The 15,118-nt window shown below is 44.2% G+C and overlaps 1 protein-coding gene across 4 annotated transcripts in view; it reads right to left on the minus strand.

The window, feature by feature from the left end:
• CEP152 (centrosomal protein 152) overlaps positions 1-15,118 on the minus strand; it is a 100,512-nt gene that overhangs the window by 25,021 nt on the left and 60,373 nt on the right. For all 4 annotated transcript variants that reach the window (XR_004966292.1, XM_036300782.1, XM_036300771.1 and 1 more), the window contains exons 18-19: positions 11,101-11,382; positions 7,301-7,432 (exon numbers count right to left, since the gene is read on the minus strand). Coding sequence is in view for 3 of the 4 variants with exons in the window: in XM_036300782.1 (XP_036156675.1) it covers positions 7,301-7,432; positions 11,101-11,382 (414 nt within the window). In the remaining variant the exon portion in view is untranslated. The remainder of the gene's footprint in view (positions 1-7,300; positions 7,433-11,100; positions 11,383-15,118) is intronic.

Below are 15,118 nucleotides of genomic sequence, written 5' to 3' on the forward strand. Positions count from 1 at the left end.
TCGGTTTCTGGCCCTGGTCTGGGTGCTTGCAGGAGGCAGCCAATTGATTTGTCTCTCTTATATCATGTTTCTCTCTCTCTCTCTCCCTCTCCTCCCTTACCTATCATGCTCTCTAAATAATCAATGGAGATCTCCTCCCCCTCTTCTCCCCCCTCCTAAAAAAAAAAGAGAGAGAGAAAATAAATAAATAAATAAATAAATAAATAAATAAATAATCAATGGAGCCCAGTGGTTGAGTTCACTATGAACCAGGAGGTCATGGTTCAATTCCCAGTCAGGGCACAAGCCCAGAATTACAGGCTCAACCCCAGTGTGGGGCATGCAGGAGGAGGCCAATCAATGATTCTCTCTCATCATTGATGTTTCTATCTCTCCCTCTCCCTTCTTTTCTGAAATCAATGTTTTATATACATATAAAATAATCAATGGAAAAAGTGTCCTCCAGTGAGGATTAACAAAAAACAAAACAAAACTCGTTTTCTTGATGAAGAATTAGAACTTTAAACTGACCAAAAATATGTATTTGTGATTATTTACTCAAAACTAATTTTAGGAAAAATTCCAAATCACTTGTTTTATACATTTGCAGTCTCAAATTTTATCTAAACCCCCAAAACAAATTAAGCATCATTTACATTAAAGCAAAAGCAGCCTCATTAGGAAATCTTATTGTTACTTAGGAATATAACACATACCTGCATAATTACTTGCTGACCAACATAATTGTATTTTAATGCAATTTTAGTGGTAATGCAGTTCATGACATGACAATAGCAAACAGAAAAGGTTATTGTTTTCCCCTTTGGTTAATTTTCTTTTATAACAGAACAGAAATAGTAGATCATAGAAAATAAGAGTATGTAACCAAAAGGTGACAGGGAATCACAACACCTGGGCTCTAGCTCTAATCCTGCCTAGTACAGTACAGTGCTTATCAGAGGGGGCTCTGGAGACCAACTGCTGCAGGATCTCAGGAATTAGCTTCGGAACCTCAGGCCCATTCCTCAACTTCTTGGAGCCTCAGTTTCCTCAGCAATAAAATCGGGATAGCCTTGGCCGGGTTGCTCAGTTGGTTGGAGTGTCGCCCCATACACCAAACGGTTGTGGCTTCGATTCCCGGGCAGGGCATATACAGGAGGCAACCAGTCGATGTTACTTGAGTGAGGATTACAAAGTAAATAAATACACAGACAAACAAATAAAATGGGGATAATTACCAGGCCTACATGAAAGTTATTTTAGGATTAAATGACAGAGATAATCCATTTGAAGCACTTAACCCAGAGTGTGGCAAATAATAAGGACTCGATAATGTTATGTAGTTACTGTTGCTTTTGGCTTCTTGAACTTGGAAAAGTCAAGCTCTTTAGCATTTGGTGTCTTCGTCTATATAATGAGCAAACTGGATAATGACCTTGAATCCCTTTTACTTCTAATATCCCCTCAGTGACTCCAAAACATCATTAGAATACAAAGTGTTAAAAGAACTGGGCATCTCCAAAGGCTTGGCCTAGATTAATTAATACTACGTTTTTGCTCTGAATGCTGAGATAGGCTATCTGCTTACTAAATTTTCTATTATGTAATTATAGCAAACATCTTCACCTATACAGATTTATACACACGTGCCCTATACCTTTATTCACTTGTATGTGCTCTTAAATAGTTGCATATAATAATTTAAAAATTGGAAGTAATTGCATTTGAATTACTTTACTAAAGGAACCCACTAAGAATTCACAGTAAAATTCTCGTGCTCCCAGCAGAATGGTTCGGTTGTGCATGAAACATGTTTAAAGAATGCTTCAGAGAAAACAGGTCATGTCACAATGGATGCCTGGAAATCACTGCCAGAAGGCAGGCGGAGGTAGTGGATCCTACGGAATGTGGATAGCCGGCCCAAGCTCACTGAAAGCACACATCCTCTCACAGGAAGGTTTACAAGGAGCATCAGACAGCATTTGTTGACTCAGTGGTTCCCAACTTTGCTGCATATTTGAACCACCTGAGCACCTTCTAAAAATCCCGATGCCCAAGCCACACCCCATACCAAGTAGAACATAAAGTGTGGGAGTGGGAGCCAGGCACCAATATTTTTTTTTTTTTTAAATCCTCAAGGGTTTCCACTGTGCAGCAAAGTGTGGGGACCGCCAAACCAACCTGACTACTTCTCAACTCCGGGAAATGGATTTAAGTTTCCACACACTTGATGAGCACTCTAATCCTGCAAGAACTTGCCTCTCTAGCCAGTGCTAGGAAACTGGACCTTGCCCACCTCCTGTGGTTTGAGGATGGATGCCCAACATGTTAACATTGTTCTGTGGCTGAATAATGATCTCAATTGTGCCAACTCCCACCCACGTGTGGTCCAGAGACCAGCAGTGTCATGTCAGCGGGAAGCCTGTCTGAAAGGCAAATTCTCAGGACTCACTCGAGACCCTCCAAATCAGATTTCCAGAAGAGCCCAGAAATCTGCTTTAACAAACCCTCCTGGTGACTCGTGTGCCTGCTCAAGTTTGAGAAGCAACACACTGTCCTCTCGTCTCTATATTTCTGCATTCACATATGTGCAGGGCTCTCTGTTCTTTTTTATTTTTTTAATTAAATCTTTATTGTTCAGATTATTACAGTTGTTCCTTTTCCCCCATAGCTCCCCTCCACCCGGTTCCCACCCCACCCTCTGCCCTTACCCCCCTCCCCCACTGTCCTCATCCATAGGTGTACGATTTTTGTTCAGTCTCTTCCCGCATCCCCCACACCCCTTACCCCCTCAGAATAGTCAGTCCACTCCCTCTCTATGCCCCTGATTCTATTATATTCACCAGTTTATTCTGTTCATCAGAGTATTTGTTCACTTGATTTTTAGATTCACTTGTTGATGTGTATTTGTTGTTCATAATTTGTATCTTTACCTTTTGCTTCTTCTTCCTCTTCTTAAAGAATACCTTTCAGCATTTCATATAATACTGGTTTGGTGGTGATGAAGTCCTTTAGCTTTTTCTTATCTGTGAAGCTCTTTATCTGACCTTCAATTCTGAATGATAGCTTTGCTGGGTAGAGTAATCTTGGTTTTAGGTTCTTGCTATTCATCACTTTCAATATTTCTTGCCACTCCCTTCTGGCCTGCATAGTTTCTGTTGAGAAATCAGCTGACAGTCGTATGGGTACACCCTTGTAGGTAACTGACTGTCTTTCTCTTGCTGCTTTTAAGATTCTCTCTTTGTCTTTTGCCCTTGGCATTTTAATTTGATGTGTCTTGGTGTGGTCCTCTTTGGATTCCTCGTTTGGGGTTCTCTGTGCTTCCTGGACTTGTAAGTCTATTTCTTTCACCAGGTAGGGGAAGTTTTCTGTCATTATTTCTTCAAATAGGTTTTCAGAATCTTGCTTTTTCTCTTCTTCTGGCACCCCCATAATTCGGATGTTGGTACACTTGAAGTTGTCCCAGAGGCTCCTTACACTATCTTCGTATTTTTGGATTCTTTTTTCTTTTTGCTTTTCCGGTTGGGTGTTTTTATGCTTCTTCGTATTTCAAATCTTTGACTTGATTCTTGCGATCCTCTAGTCTGCTGTTGGAACTTTGTATAATATTCTTTACTTTAGTCAGTGTATGCTTAATTTCTAGTTGGTCCTTTTTCATAACCTCGAGGGTCTCACTAGATTTCTTGAGGGTCTCACTAAATTTATCGGTGGTTTCACTAGACTTATTGAGGGTCTTACTAAATTTATCGGCGGTTTCTAGAAAATTCTTGAAAAACCTTATAAGTGTGGTTTTGAACTCTATATCCAGTAGTTTGTTTTCCTCCATTTCTGTCATTTGTGACTTGTTTCTTTGTCTCTGCATTTTTTATGCTTCCCTGTGTTGATAGAGTGGCTTTCTGTGCTAGGTGTCCTATAGGGCCCAGTGGCTCAGCCTCCCCAGTTACCTGAGGTGGACACTCTTGGTGCACCCCTTTGTGGGCTGTGTTGTAGTTAAGCCTTGATTTTTGTAGGTATCACTGGGAGGAGTTGACCTCTAGGCCAGTTGGCTGTGAGAATCAGCTGTGTCTGCAGTGGAAGAACTTCTGTGCTGAAGGCACCCTTCTGGGGCAAGACTTGCTTCAGTGGGGCTTTGGTGCTCACTGAGTCTGCCCCCTGAGTGTGTCCCTTATGGATCTGAGGAGTTGTAATCTGGATGGTCCCACTCTGACCACTGGGTACACTGGCTCTTGGATCTCTAAGGAGATGCTAATTTAGCCTCTGCCTGATGCTACCCAGCAGGAGCTATGGAGAGATCTGCAGATTCCTCTTCTTTGTTTGGGGTTTGGAGGTGCCCAGATGAGGCCCAGCTGTGAAGCAATGCAAGCTGCTATGGGGCCTTGGGCCTTCTTTTGGAAGTTCTGGGTCTCTCTGAACCAGCTGCATTTTGTTAGGTAATTTTCAGATTGCAAAGGGCCAGGCCTTTCATATGCAAAAGCCTCTGCGCACACCTTGGGTGGGGCGGGGTCTCAGGGAATCAACAGGGCGGAGCAAGCAGCTATGGCTGCTCCTCAGTCCTGCCCTAAGAGGCCCCACGTCTCAGTGTCCCAGTAATCACTGTAAGCACCTCTGAGAGAAAGCCACCTCGAGTTCCGACCGATGCCAGGTAGTCCAGTTTCTCCCCGTATGAGTCTGGGTCCCCAGAGACTCGACCTGAACTGTAGTTCAGAGTTGTCAGGAGCTAGTGTCTCCCTCCCGATTGAAAAAGACAACTGTGTCCTCAGTTGCCAGCCCTTCCCATGTGCGCCTCCATACCTATGCACTTTACTTCCACACTGCACCTCCTCTGAGTCTCAGTGTGCTTTTCTCTTTCCTTCTAGTTGTAGAATTTCCACTCAGCCAGCCTTCCTGTGGTACAGGATGATGTTCGTTTTGTCTTTTAGTTGTATTTTTGAAGTGGTTGTGCGAGGCAGAAATTTCCGGTGTTTACCTATGCCGCCATCTTGGTTTCTCTCTCCAGGGCTCTGTGTTCTTAAGGAATGATCTCTTTTCTATTTTCTATATTCTACCCAATTTTATTACACTTCAGCTCTGAGACACATATGCATAACGCCTATTATTTCCTCTTTCTCTCTCCCTCCTAAATTTCCATTTGAACTATTTCAACAAACTAAAAAGTATAGAGAATAATAAACACCCAAGTACTGCCACATGACTTAAAACTAGATTAAAACACTTTTACTTATGTTGGATTATTTCCCTAAGTAATTTGTGGAATAAGATTATGAATACGATGTGTGAATCATTTATAATGTCTGTCATGCGCATTATTATCCAAAGTGGCTGTGACATTGGGACAGTAGCGCATGCTTGATATTATAATCCATGACATTTTGTGTATTACGGCTAAGAAGAGAGGATCTATACATTTGGCACAAAATGGCACCTGAAGTTTGGCTTAGTTTGCATGTCTCCAACCTGGTAGGTATGAACATTTTTCCATTGGTTTTTGCTGTTTGGAATTCTCATGAAGATTATTTGCTCATGTCTTTGGCATACTTATTCATGGATGCTTGTTTTGTTAACATATACTAGTAATAATGCTCTTCCTGTTTGATTCATTTATTTTCCTTATTTTTATCATCTTCTTTTGTTATTTTTTATTACAAGTAAAAATGTTTTAAACATTTGTACACATTTTATCCTATTTGTCTTTGCTACTGAGTCTGTTGCCTCAAATTTTATTATGATACATATCTGAAATATCTGATTTAATGTAAAAAAATAACTCCTTACCCCTGGCTGATGTTCAGTGGTTAGAGTGTTGGCCCGAAAACCAAAGGGTCACAGGTTCCATTCCCAGTAAAGGGAACATACCTGGGTTGTAGGTTTCATACTTGCTCCCAGTTGGGGTGTGTGCAGGAAGCAACCAATCTATGTGTCTCTCTCACATCGATGTTCCTCTCTCCTTTTCTCTCTCTCCTCTCTCTCTCTCTCTCTCTCCCCCTCCCTCTCGTCTACTCTCTCTAAAAATCCATGGAAGGCCTGGGGGGGTAACAGGTGCAGAGTGGAGGGGTCAGTGGGGAAAATAGGAGACATCTATAATACTTGCAACAATAAATATAGAATTTTAAAAATCAATGGAAAATAAAAAAACAAAACTCTTTAATCAACCTAGATTTTATGACAATGCTGGGTGTGGGTAAACTTAATATTTCCCAAGTGTTATCTGGCTGTCAGAAGACTGTTTATTATAATATTATTTATTATTCTGTTGTTTTGAAATAATTTACTGATGTTTTATTCACAGTTGGGCCTAACTCTGAAGTCTGTATTTTACTGAATAAAAAAGAATGTTATATTCGTGACTCTATACTATCAGACTTATTGCTTTTCCAATAATTCTGTGTTGGAGTTGGACTACTACTTCTTTTCTAGAACATTAAAAAAAAAATCTCTAGTCCTTTTAGTTTTCCAATAAATTTTAAAATCATAGGGTCAAATTTTAAGACTATGTTCAGTTTGATGGCATTTTGATTAGAATTGATTTACACTAGCAAACTAAGCCGGGAGAATACAAATGATTACAGTGAAGGAACATAAGATCTCTGGAAAGGAGAGTTGGATTGATTATTTACCAAGGAGAATCCTATATAATAAAAGGGTAATATAAAAATCGACCGAATGGCAGAATGACCGTTCGCTATGATGTGCACTGACCACCAGGAGGTAGATGCTCAACGCAGGAGCTGCCCTCTGGTGGTCAGTGGCTCCCACCCACAAGCCGGACTGATGGCTGGGAAGCGCAGCAGCAGTGCTAAGGATGTCTGACTGCAGCTTAGGCCTTCTCCCTGCAGCATTAGGGTATTAAGCCTTCAGTCGGACATCCCCCGAGGGCTCTCAGACCGCAAGAGGGTGCAGGCCAGGCTGAGGGACCCCCACCTCCCCCAGTGCATGAATCTCGTGTAATAAGCCTCTAGTATGTTATAAGCTGACACAGAACAAAAAACAATCTTTAAGCAGGTGAAAGGACACTGAATAGCTAGTAAATCGATAAACACCTGTCCTCAAATTTCTCCTAAAGATCTGGCAAGACAGAGTGCAACTGAGTTTCACAGGTAAGGTTATCTTCCTGATTCTGTGAGTTTCAAGATTTCCTAAATATATTCTCTCTCCCTGAGCAACTTGATGACAATGAGAACAGGGACCACCGGCCAGGCGCTGAGCTAATACTTAACATGCATCATCACATTTAACCCTCCAACAACCCTGTGAGTCGGCACCAATTCCCAGGACTGAGATGAGAGAAGAGGGCAGGAGGGGCCCTTCCCGGGAGAGTTCTTACCCGTTTGGCCACAGAGACCTCTTGCTGTTCTTCCCATCTCTTCTGTTCCGCTCTGACACGTGCTTTATACTCTGCAAGCTCAGGCAGTTCTTCCAGCCATCGATGGCGAGCATTTTGCACAGCTGTTTCTACCTGCAGGATATTTCGAGAGAAAGAGGTAAAAGGAGGTATAAAATTTCAAAAGGATCCCATTTGCAAATGGCAACTATGATGGCATGTGTATGTTACACTGCACTGTACTACATCACAGTTATAACTGACTTCAAGTACCTCCCCTTACCCCAAACAGTGGAGTCTAATCCATCTGTTCCCATACCGACCCATGCAAATGCCACAATAGGAAGTGAGGGCCTAGAAATGTTTGATGGCCAGTACTACTTTAGAAAGCTCTATACAAAGTACCAATTGCCATTTCCCTATGTATCTTGGGAAAAGGAGAAGGCAGGCAGGAGGGCTGCTTGGTGCCAGCTGCCGTCCAATCAGTACACCTACCCCCTCTCAGTCCTCACGCCCTACACACACACACACACACACACACACACACATGCATTCACACACATGTATGCAAGCACCAATGCAGTCAAGAGTGAGTTTGTGACTAAAGAGTAAGGGTAATACATCAATTCAGGCAAAAATCTAAGACTTGATGAATTATAAGGCTAATCTGCTTATAAATCTATTACAAGATCATTTACTAAATAATCATTCCTTATTCTCTTGTTTTGAAATACATAGATACACACATACATACTATATCCACACATACACACCAAAGTGCAGCTGATATAAGAGGCTATATTCCTCACTAAAATGTCAAATACAGTTACAGGTAAATTCCAAAGAGTTAAAAATATGGGGAAAAGATAAAGTACCTGTAGAAATTTATATTCCTTACAAAGTTAGTATGAACAATTCCCTTGCTACTATACTATGCTATTTGCTTTTCCTCACAAGAGCTATACTTGAGCTTGATCTATCACTGAACCCTTAAACATGTCTCTTTGTTGACAGAATATTTTCTTGCTTTGTTCAAGTCTTACGGCAAACATTTCAGAAAATTATAACTGATGGAAGATATACTTGATACCATTACGTACATTTTCCTATGTTTCCAGACTTTAAGGATGCCCTGCAACATCATGTAGAACAATTTAACAAGTAGGCAGAATTTTCAAGTGTTTAGCAAAAGCTGAGTATATTTTTCAAAATGTTACTTCAGGTTATTATCTTAAGACATTTAATAATAGTTTTAAATAATAAATACACAATAAATAATCCTATCTAATAAAAGAGAAACATGGTAATTGGCGTACGACCGCTACCCTTCCCATTGGCTAATCAGCGAGATATGCAAATTAACTGCCAGCCAAGATGGCGGCCGGCAGCCAGGCAGCTTGAAACTAACATGAGGCTTGCTTGCTTCAGTGACGGAGGACTACAATGTTCCCCGCCTGCCTAGCTGGCCTCTGAGCCTGCAGTCTGAAACATTGTAACAAATATAGAAGCTAAACAAAACCCCAGAAACCAGCTTTCAGTGAGCCAGGATCTCAGAGGTGGAGTTGATACAGTGTCTCGACTATAGAACCCAGCAGAGGCCTCAGAGCTGGAGCCAGAGCTAAAGCTGGCCCAGAATAAAAAAAATACAAAAAATAAAGAGCAGTTGGGAGCTTCAGTCACCCGCGAGCCTGAAAACAGCCCTCAGCCCCTCACCCAGACTGGCCAGGCACCCCAGTGGGGACCCCCACCCTGAAGGGTCTGTGACCAGCTGCAAACAGCCATCATCCCCTCACCCAGCCTGGCCAGGCACCCCAGTGGGGACCCCCACCCTGATCCAGGACACCCTTCAGGGCAAACCAGCCAGCCCCACCCATGCACCAGGCCTCTATCCTATATAGTAAAAGGGTAATATGCCTCCGAGCACCGGGATCAGCGTGACAGGGGGCAGCGCCCAAACCCCCTGATCGCTCTGCGGCTCTGTGTGTGACAGGGTGTGGCGCCCCAACCCCCCCCCCCCCACGGGCCCTGCTCTGTGTGTGACGGGGTAGAGCCATAACCTCCCCATCGGCCCTGCCCTGAGTGTGAGAGTGGCGGCGCCCCAACCCCCTGATCGGCCCTGCTCTGTGGGTGATAGAAGGCGGCACCCCAACCCCCGCTCCCCCCACGGGCCCTGCTCTGCGTGTGATGGGATAGAACCATAACCTCCCCATCAACCCTGCCCTGAGTGTGACAGTGGCGGCGCCCCAACCCCCTGATCGGCCCTGCTCTGTGGGTGATAGAGGGCGGTGCCTCAACCCCCTGATCCACCCTGCTCTGTGACAGGGGGTGGGGCCCCAACTCCCCTATCGGCCCTACTCTGTGAGTGACAGGGGGGAGCTCCTCAACCCCCTGATGGGCCCTGCTCTGTGCGTAACAGGGGGGAGCTCCCCAACCCCCGATCAACCCTGCTCTGTGCGTGACAGGGGGGAGCTCCCCAACCCCCTAATGGGCCCTGCTCTGTGCATGACAGGGGGGAGCTCCCCAACCCCCCTGATGGGCCCTGCTCTGTGCGTGACAGGGGGCAGCGCCCCAACCCCCTGATCGGCCCTGCTCTGTGCGTGACAGGCGGTGGCACCGCAACCTCCCCATCAACCCTGCCTTGAGTGTGACAGGGGGCGGTGCCCCAACCCCCCAATTGGCCCTACCCTGAGCGTGACTGAGGGTGGCATTGCAACCTCCCAATCCACCCTGCTCTGTGCATGACAGGGGGCGGCGCCCCAACTCCCCAATCGGCCCTGCTCTGAGCCCGACCAGGGGCTGCCCCTAGGGATTGGGCCTGCCCTCTGCCACCCAGGAGAAGGCCTAAGCCAGCAGGTCGTTATCTCCCGAGGGGTCCCAGACTGCGAGAGGGCACAGGCCAGGCTGAGCGACCCCCCTCCCCGCCCCCAGTGCACAAATTTTTGTGCACCGGGCCTCTAGTATTATATAAAGGTTCCAGGAACTTCTAAGGTCTAGAAACCCTATCATATGGTACGTGAGGTCAAAACCTCTCTGAAAACAATTGAATTCAGACATTCTCCATCTTTTTTACTCTTGTTCTCTTGCGTTGAAACAGTATCGTTCTCTGGGCAACACGCTATGTGGTGGTGTCGCTGCTCTCACGGCCGATGGAATATGTGCTAGAGTAGATGTTTTTGAAAAATTTCTTATGTAAAGGTAGCCCGAGACCAAAACATTCAAGAAGTGCTGTTATTGATAAAACACACAGCTCATCTTTATTCTGTGCACACAGAGCTGTACTTTTCTCGGTGGGACAGTTCTTGGAAATGAAGTGACAAGCCCATTAAAAGTGAAACAGCTTTCTGGGTGTGTCCCAGGGGAGGTAAGGGCACCACCTTGGGGCAGAGGATGGGATTTACAGACCACGTCCCTGCTCAACTCCACAAGTCTCAACACAAACACTGTCGCTTTAAGTTTGCTTATCTACAGCTACGTTGGTGGAATGTTTTCTATACAGGTAGACAGGAAAGGTTCGTAATTAAATTGTGTTTAATTCAGCTGTAAAACCACCGTCTTTAAACTCAACTACCTGAATGCTCAGAGTAATCTCAGAGGAGCAAACATTTTGTCAACGGAAAGAACATACAGAAACGTTGAGGGGCAACAGTTTTTATAACAGAAACATAATGAAGTTAATTTTAGGAACCGCATAGGAGTCCTCTACCCTAGAATGCACAAACATTTTAAAGTATAAAGTTCTGAACCAGTGCAATGATAGCATTTTATAGGTTTTTGCTAAAAGACAAGCAGTTCCAATCATTTACCTGTTTGGCAATGTTTTCACAATATTTGAGTTCCAATTCAACCTCGAGTTTCTTCAAGGCTGCCTTGATAGCTCTTTCCTTTTCCTGCTCTAGATCCTGCTGGGCCCCCTGCTCCTGTCCTTCTGCCACCATTGCCATCTCTTTCTGGGAAACAGCATCTTTGGCGGCTACCTGGTCCGTCTGGCTGTAACAGTCAGAGGTTGTCTTTTTCATTGCCTTTGCAGTTTGAGCCAGCTTAGCCTGCCACTCCTTTTCAATCTGTTGAAAAAGTTCTTCTTTCATCTGTTTTCAAAAGAAAAATCGTATGAGAAGGAAAATATTCAAATCATTATTAGTGAAAACTAGGATAGCCAAAAAGACAGCCACAGCTGTGTTTGAAAACCATCTAGACATTGTTGTGATAATTACATGAGGTTTGGAAATAAAGTCTGTGGAAATATGTTCTCAAGTAATTCCTGAAAATTACTCTTTGACCTTATCTACGTGACATAAATCACATGGAAAATTTAAGTATGTCGTGTAAGGTCAGGCTTTCTTGCTCTCAAGATGCAACCTGCTGGAGGCTTCGGCATTGCCGATACCAAGATGACATGACAGGAAGAAAGGAACGGGGAGAAATGGAGAGAGGAAGAGGGAGAGAAGGAGAGAGGAAGAGATGGAGAGAGGGAGGGAGAAGGGGAGGAGATGCGAGGGGGGAGAAGGGAGGGAAGGAGAAAGGAAGGGAAAAACTTTTGCTATTAATATGTGTTTCCCATAAACATAAGGCTTTCCACAAAGCAGACACTCTGCACGTCTAATTAATGAACCTAATTTCAGTCAGTTGAACGGTGTCCACCTGGCCAGCAGCCACAAGGACCAGAGTAGCACAGACTCAGGTGCCTTGTCCTTGACAGCCTACAAGTCTCACCAGACTGTCAGCTTGCACGCAAGCTGTTCCAAGCATGGCACCTGCCCCCTCTCCTCTCCTAGGTAAGTCCCGGCCTAACCCTGGCCGAGGGCGGAAACATTCCTGCCGTGGGGTATTCTCCACGTGTAAGTAATAAAGGCTACATCCTTCCTCTCTGGTCCCCCGTGTGGTTTTTTTGACTATCAAAGGACGGTGTGGCACTCCTGGGATTGGAGCTCTTCTGTCACACTGGTTGTCTGGGTCTTTTCTGGTTCACAGCTGACCTAGCCTAGTTCTGTCTTAAATGCCATCTGATTCCTCCCCACCACTGGCACATGCCGACTAGATGATCTCTATGTCTGTTCAGTGCTCTGTGATTTTGGAAAATCTCCAGTGACCAAGGGACCCATTTCTTCACAATCAGGTCATGGGGACTTGCAGCTGCACCACATAGGTGAGTAAGTTGTCTGGTGCTGCATCACAAAACACTGGTATTATTGTTTTGTCTGATTGTTTGACTATAGAAGAAATCCTCAAATTTTCCTCTCTGTGTATGGCTATCCCTCAGGAGATTTTCCCATTTGTACCTGCATTTCCTTTTGAACCACAGCAGAAAATTGCTACCAATTTTCTCTGTTTGTGGGTATATAAGTTAACTTTGCTACCTCATAAACCAGCTAAAATTTAGTGATTTAAAACAACAAGCCTCTCTTATTTTTCATGATTCTGTGGGTCAGCCAGGGCTTGATTCTGATCTAAGCCAATACAGCTGGTCTCTGCAGGCGACTGGGGCTACATGGTCTAAGCTGGCCTCACTCACATGTCTGGTAGTTAGTGTGATGTCTGCAAGGGCAATGGTGATGACTTGATCACATGTGTCATCATCCAACAGATTATCCCAGATCATTCACATGGTGGTGGCCACAGGGTTCCTAAGAGCACCAAGCTTCCAAAAGCCTCAATGCATCAATGCTTCCCAATGGCCAGTCAGTCATTCCAGGTCAAATTCAAGGATGAGAAAGAGTCTCTGCCTCTGATTGAGAAGAGCCACAATATCACTCTGCAAGGGGGCATGCATTCAGGGGTAGGAAGAAGGTCTGGCCATTTCTGCAATTCACCACAGTGAAGAAGACCTTGTTCCCTCTCTTCATAGAGGAAAAATAGTAGATTTATTGGGTATAGGGATCCGCCATCTGAAGATATTATAGAAATATCTATTCCGAAAGTTGTACCACTAAAGGGAAAGAAATATTTGGATAGTTTTAAAGCACTTAAACTTGTTTTGCATGGCTCAAACTGCAAAAATCCCTCTAACTTGTAAGGACTGACTTAACATGTATTACAACTAAACTAGAGGCCCAGCGCGCGATTGATATTGCACAAAGAGGTGCCCCCCCTCCCGCCGTGCGAGGAGGCACCCCGCGGGTGGCCGGGACCCGTGCCTGACTTCTGCCCCAGGCCCCCCAGTCCCCCTGCCTGTGTCCGCTCAGGGCCACTGGAGCCACCACCCTGGCTCGGGCAGGCTCCCCTGTCTCTGTCTCCATCTCCGTCTCTGCTCCGGGCCTCACCTGCACACGCAACCTCCTCCTGTCCAGTGTGACCCGTTACGGCGTCCCGGCCTAATTTGCATATTACCTCTTTATAGATAGATATAGATATAGATATAGATATAGATATAGATATAGATATAGATATAGATTCAGATATATGAGCCTTAATGTGTACAGGTATGGCATTATGAATGGGACTATTGAACATCTCTGCCTTGTCTATGTGTCTGAAGGGTTCTGTGTGCATGACTTTTTTCCCCTTTCTCTGAACAAGCCAGGTTAACAGGAGGAAAGTTCTGTGTCAATAAAAGTTTTAGAACTTGGACTTCAGCTCCTACTTAACCCCCAGCTGGACTCAATAACTGTTTCAGAACACAGCACATATGAAACATATGAAACTTTGGAATACTGGTTTTGACTATCTTATAAATTCTGTATCCAGACTAAGTCCCTGACCTGAAGCTCAGCCATAGGAAATATGGCTTATGCCCAGCAGAGAAGGGCTACCCAAAAAGTTACTTACTTTTTTCCAGAGTCTAATATCATTCTTCCATTGTATGAGTGTGAAATATATCATAGGCCCTAGCTGGTTTGGCTCAGTGGATAGAGCGTCAGCCCGTGGACTGAAGGGTCCCAGGTTCAATTCCAGTCAAGGGCACATGCCCAAGTTGTGGGCTCGATCCCCAGTAGGGGGCGTGCAGGAGGCAGCCGATCAATGATTCTCTTTCATCACTGATGTTTCTATCTCTCTCTCTCTCCCTCTCCCTTCCTCTCTGAAATCAATAAAAATATATTAAAATATATGTATATACACACATATATATGAATATATATAATAGAAAAACAGTTTGGTATATCTTTACCTACCTCTAGAGGATACGAAATAATTAAAGTCTCTTAAATTTCAAGAAATGCTGTTCTGACTGGCTTAGAAAGACTCCTAAGCCATATAAAGGATATATAGAGAGAGAGGAAGGAATTAAACTTTTCATGCTCTAAGTACAGTGGCCCTTTAAGTGTGTGTGGGGTTGTAACTACAAAGGGCCAGATAGCACAAGGGACTTTTTTAGGATGATTAAACTGCTCTGTATCCTGATCAATCTACATGTGTTAAAATGTGTAGAACGGTATACCAAATTTAAAAATGAGTCAATTATACTGTAGGACAATTATTCAATTTTAAAGATAAAAAATTAACCTGTAAGTGTCTTCAGAAGGGCCAAATAACAGTTTTGACTTTTCTTCCTGCCCCAGTGCAAGCACTCAAGAGCCAAAGTACCAATCTGCAGCAGCTATAAATTGCAACTGGCCAATTATATGAGGTCCAATTTTACAGCCAAATTGATTCCTTTTTTTTAAATCCTCACCTGAGAGTATGTCTTCATTGATTTTAGAGAGGAAAGGAGAGAGAGAGAGAGAGAGAGAGAGAGAGAGAGAGAGATCAATTAGTTGCCTCCTGCACTCACCCTGACTGGGGTTCGAACCTGCAACCTAAACATGTGCCCTGACCAGGGATGGAACCCGCAACCTTTTGTTGTATGGAACAACACTCCAACCAACTGAGCCACCTGGCCAGGGCCAA

Source organism: Myotis myotis, unplaced genomic scaffold (assembly GCF_014108235.1).
Source record: "Myotis myotis isolate mMyoMyo1 unplaced genomic scaffold, mMyoMyo1.p scaffold_m19_p_1, whole genome shotgun sequence".
NCBI classification, from domain to species: Eukaryota; Metazoa; Chordata; class Mammalia; order Chiroptera; family Vespertilionidae; genus Myotis; species Myotis myotis.